The 4,847-nt window shown below is 56.9% G+C and overlaps 1 protein-coding gene across 1 annotated transcript; it reads right to left on the bottom strand.

Annotated features, from left to right (window-relative positions):
* Positions 1-278: 278 nt before the first annotated feature.
* On the bottom strand, positions 279-4,487 carry LOC140368343 (kinesin-like protein KIF16B). Its single transcript, XM_072455327.1, has 2 exons — positions 2,276-4,487; positions 279-2,143 (listed from the first exon to the last, which is right to left on the bottom strand). Exons 1-2 carry the CDS (start codon positions 4,306-4,308, stop codon positions 292-294), a joined length of 3,885 nt encoding a protein of 1,294 aa, XP_072311428.1. The 5' UTR covers positions 4,309-4,487; the 3' UTR covers positions 279-291.
* Positions 4,488-4,847: the final 360 nt, after the last annotated feature.

Raw genomic sequence — 4,847 nt, 5'->3', positions numbered from 1 at the left:
CACTGAATCCGGTCCTGACGCATTAATTGATGATTAAGAGGCGCCGGACAGTAGATATTCAGTATAATCAGGACCTCATATTCTTATCCCATCTGCACACAGGAGAACAACAAAGATATTAATTCCGTGACATGTCATGGCCTAAAACAACATTAGAATGACATGACATGACCCATTTTCTGCCATTACAATATGTACTTGTACAAAGTGAGCACTTCTTCCACCACTGTAATCTGCTCCAAGACCACCAGCTTCTGATGGACAGGTCCGTTTCAGGGGTCTTTTTGACATCTATCCTGTCCCGTGGCTGCTGGACTCGAAGACGCCTTTCTTGAAGAATGACGAGAACTCGTAAATGTGGCGTTTGTTCAGAGGTTCTGAGTCCGGTCTGAGCGGAGACGGAGTCCAAGTCTGGACCAGAGAAAACAGGTCCTTCAGGTACCGCTGGAGCTGGAAGCGTCGCTCAGAAACCATCTTCTCGTCTTTGTTTCTGAAGAGTTTCTTTGGAGGGAAGTCCAGACACGCCACCAGGGGGAAGCGGAGTCGGAGGCTGTCGTGCATCTCTCTGAATCGACTGTATCTGCGGAACACACTCCAGGTATTGTCCATCACCGACAACTTGACCTCGAACTTGAAGTGCTCGTCTTTGCCTTGACCTCGTTGAACAAACCGAGGGATGGACACTTTGAGAACGTCCTCGGAGACCTCAGTGCCACATGTCCACAAGCGTCCAATCAGACGCTCATATTTGAGTCGTCTAGAGTTCACAATCTGCTTCTGCTCCTGGAGAGAGGAGGACAGGTCGATGTCACTGTTGAGGTTGATTTGTCGCAGACGTCGCTGAACTTCCTCCTCGATCAGAGCGTTGATCCTGTGGTCATTGAGGGGCGGCAGGAGGCTCAGGTCTTCGACTGGACTCACTGAGGAGCTGCAGGATCTGGCCCGGTCTTCACCGAGTCTGAGTCTGAGGTTCTGCAGCTCTCGCTCCACTCTGTCTCCTCCTACTCCTCGCTCTCCTCTCTTCTTCTTCAGAGCTTTGTATCTCTTCTCCACTTGTTCCAGAGCGTTCTGCAGTTCTTCTCTCTGATGTTTCTTCTTGGACTCCAGGATCTCTCGCTCTTTGCTCAGGAATTTCTCCTGCTGTCGGGCCACGTTGGCGGTGAACTTGAAGGTCTCCTGGAGCTGCTGCAGCTGCTGAGAGCTGGACACGAGCGACGACAGCAGCTCTGAGTGCTCCTCCAGCTCCTTCTCCACCTGATAAAGGGCACTGTCCAGCGTATCTTCTGGGGGGCGCTGCAGGGCGTCGGCCGCTCGGAGCTTGTCCTCTCTTAGCACGCTCAGTGCAGAGCTCAGCGCAGACAGCTGCTTCTGTTTGAGCTGTAGCCGGAGCTCCTTCTCTTTAAGAGCGTGCACGTCACTGCTGAGGGTGTGCACGTCCTGCCCCGCCCCCAGCCCGTGCACGAGCTGCAGCACGCACACACACTCCGAGGACACCTCGACCTCGAGTCGATCCTTCTGCAGCTGCAGCTCCTCCTCCGACTGCTGCAGCCGCTTGAGCTGCTGAACTTTGTACTCTGTCCACTGCAGCCGCGCCGACTGTGTCATCTGCTGCTCCGCCCCCTCTCCATGCTCAGAGGATCTCTCCCTGGACCCTGGTCCTGGTCCGGTCACTGGTCCGGTATCTGGTCCGGTCACTGGTCGGGTCACTGGTCCGGTCTCTGGTCCGGTCACTGGTCCGGTCTCTGGTCCGGTCTCTGGTCCGGTCTCTGGTCCGGTCTCTGGTCCGGTCTCTGGTCCGGTCTCTTTGGCCTGGAGCAGGTTCTGGCGGATCTCAGTCAGAGTGCGTAGCTCCTCCTCCACACGACGCATGTCTCCGAGCAGAGCTGTTTCCTCTCGGTGTTCTTGGAGCTGTTCCTCGAGTCTCCTGATGGCGCAGAGCTGCTCCTCCTCCTGCTCCTTCAGTCTCAGAGTCTCTGAGGTCAGACGCTCTCTCTGCTCCAGTCTGACCCTCTGCAGACGCTGAAGCTCTGAGAGCAGCTCCTGCTCCTCCAGAGACTGCTCCTCTAGCTCCTGTGCGAGGGGCCCGCTCCTCTCCTCCTGGGGCCCTCGCTCCTCCTGGGGCCCTTGCTCCTCCTTGGGCTCTCTCTCCTCCGGGGGCCCTTGCTCCTCCTTGGGCCCTCTCTCCTTCTGGGGCCCTCTCTCCTCCTGAGGCCCTCTCTCCTCCTGGGGCCCTCTCTCCTCCGGGGCGCCTCGCTCCTCCTGGGGCCCTCTTTGCTCCTCCTGAAAGCTCCTCTGCTGCTCCAAGACCTCCTGGAGGCGTCTCTCAATGTCTTGGCTGCGCAGACGGAGACTCACCTCCTGCAGATGGACGCGCTGCTGCACCTGCTCAGACTCTCTGCGCTGACGCTCCACCTCCTGCTGGAGGCGCTGCAGCTCACAACGCTCCTGCTGCTGCTTCTGCTCCATCTCTGCGATCAGACACCTCTTCATCTCCAGCTTGTCCAGCTCCTCCCTCTGCTGCCGCTCGAACTCCAGCCCGGGGTTGTAGAGCAGGACTGTGGAGAGGTTTTCACACGACCGAGACAGATCGGTCATGGAGAGACTCAGAGACGACAGAAGACCACTCTTTTTTTTCTCCCGTAGTCGAGCCGCTTCTTTTGGGTGGTTGAATCGGAACATGTTTGTGCGACCCAGAAGAATCACAGCTCCTTGTGTGAGGACAGTGGGCCGGCTCACGTTGACTCCGTTGACTGAACACTGTGATGTGTTCAGAGGAAGCAGAGTGATGGTGCCACTGTGATTCTCAAACACACACTGCTCCGACTCCAGGTCCAGACCGTGGAGGATGATGTCCTGCTCCGTCTCAGCGTCGTCTCGTCCCACAAAGGTCTGTCCCTCCTTCAAGTGGTAGAGGATAATCCCTGTGCTGAGCAAGTCGTCGTCGATGCCGATCAGATGAGGAAGCTCCGAGTCCAGCACGACTCCGATTCCCTCTTTATGCAGAGCCAGGGTCTCCTCCTTGAGGATGTTCTGAGTCTCATTCCATTTGTTGGTCCATTCTTTAGTCAACTCCAAAAACCGGGCCTCGTTCTGGTACAGTTTCTCTTCCATACTCAGAGCAGTGGGGGAGTCCAACAGTGCGATCTGGTTTCCCTGAAGCAGCAGCACCTTTAGCCGTGCGATCTCCACCCGCAGTTCCCGGATCAGCCTCACGTTGGCGTCCTCGTTCACCGTGGGCTTGTTGACGATGTTCTTAGCGCGGTTAGCGTAACGTAGCGTGCAAAGGGTCTCACAGTAGTTGATGTCGGCCGGAGAAATGGTTGCGATCATGATGGTCCGCGAGTTCCCGCCCAGACTGTCCTTCAGGAGCCAGGTCAGGACCGAGTCTCGATATGGGACGAAGACCGACTTCTTCTTCAGGTTCACCGAATCCTGGGACAAGTCCGCTAAAGCAGAGATGACGTTGCCCAGCGTCATCAGGCTCTTGTTGATATTGGCCCCTTCTTTAAGTCGGGCCCTTGAGGCCCCTGTAGACTCCGCCCTCTCGGACCCGGCCAGGTCCACCAGGTGGATCTTACTTAGGGTCTCACTGGGCTGCTCCGCGTCGAACTTAGCCTGAGTGAAGCTGAGGCTGAAGATGGCGTGGGACCTGCTGCTGGTCTCGTTCATCCCTGTGGAGGCCGTGGTCCGGTTCAGGTTTCCTCCCTCCATCAGCTCCTCCACGTCCGAGTACGACTGGACCAGGTGTCGGGACAAGTCCTCCACGTACGGCCCGTCCTTTGGGTGTTCTCGGACTCTCAGGTTGTAGGTCTGGTTGGACTTCCTCCTCAGAAGGTCTCGTACTCTCTCGTTGTAGATCTCCAGGAAACTGACTTCAGTCCTGTACGAGGCTTGGTCCCAGCTTGAGCTGTGGCTGATGCGACTGAAAAGTCCTTCACAGATCCTGGGAATGAGCCCGGTCTCACCAGGAGTTCCCATCATGGTGTAGGACTTCCCGGAGCCGGTCTGACCGTAGGCGAACACACAGGCATTATAACCTCCAAACGCCGATTTCAGGACGTCCAGGCCAAGGTCCGAGAACACCTGGTCCTGGGCGGTGAATCGGGGGTCGTTTGGGTCTGAGGAGTCGTAGGAAAAGTCGTAGGTGAAAGTCTTGGTTCGATCTCCGAGCGATTCTCCGGAAACGGCATCAGATATTTTAGTGATGGTGGTCTTGTTGTCGTCCATCCTGATGATGTTCAGGGCCGACAGATCTTTCTCTCGGAGGTTCATGGGACGGACCCGGACAGCGACCCGCACCGACGCCATGGTCCTCCCGCAGCAGCCCCGGTCCCGGTCTGTTCCCGGTCTGGTCCCGCTCTGGTCCCGGTCTGGTCCCGCTCTGGTCCCGGTCTGGTCCCGGTCTGGTCCCGGTCTGGTCCCGCTCTGGTCCCGCTCTGGTCCCGCTCTGGTCCCGCTCTGGTCCCGCTGCAGCCCTGGCTCACGCTCACAGAGGCTCAGGCCCGGACGAAGGTCGAGGAGATAAGCGGGGAAAGGGCCTCTGGACACGGGCAGAGTGCGTGGAGAAGCCCCGGTGTGAGGCGGAACTGCACCGACAGGAGGAGGAGCACCCACAGGAGCACCGGAATAAAATCTACATCAGCTTTGTAATTATGTCGGTGTAATCCCTCATTCGTCCAGGCGTGTTCCATAGTAGAAAAAGCTTCAGTTGTAGTCATCTGGACTCAGTTTGAAAAAAATAGACGTTTCGACTCTCATCCAAGAGTCATTGTCAATAACAGAATTTAGGTCGAGAACTCCGATATTAATACTGTTCTGTGGTAAGACCCGCCCATTGGGAGGAGCCT

Source organism: Eucyclogobius newberryi, unplaced genomic scaffold (genome assembly GCF_026437365.1).
Source record: "Eucyclogobius newberryi isolate DKJ021-1_F unplaced genomic scaffold, fEucNew1.0.hap1 SCAF_10, whole genome shotgun sequence".
NCBI classification, from domain to species: Eukaryota; Metazoa; Chordata; class Actinopteri; order Gobiiformes; family Gobiidae; genus Eucyclogobius; species Eucyclogobius newberryi.
Note: the sequence above shows the minus strand (reverse complement) of the source record. Positions and strands in the feature narration are given on the sequence as shown.

What these genes read in the sequence shown, in the direction of transcription:
- LOC140368343 (XM_072455327.1), bottom strand. Translation starts at nt 4,308, where the DNA reads ATGGCGTCGGTGCGGGTCGCTGTCCGGGTCCGTCCCATGAACCTCCGA. An exon ending in CAGAGGAGCTTTCAGGAGGA is followed by an intron (nt 2,144 to 2,275) that starts GCAAAGAGGGCC and finishes CCCGGAGGAGAG; the next exon opens with AGAGCCCAAGGAGGAGCAAG.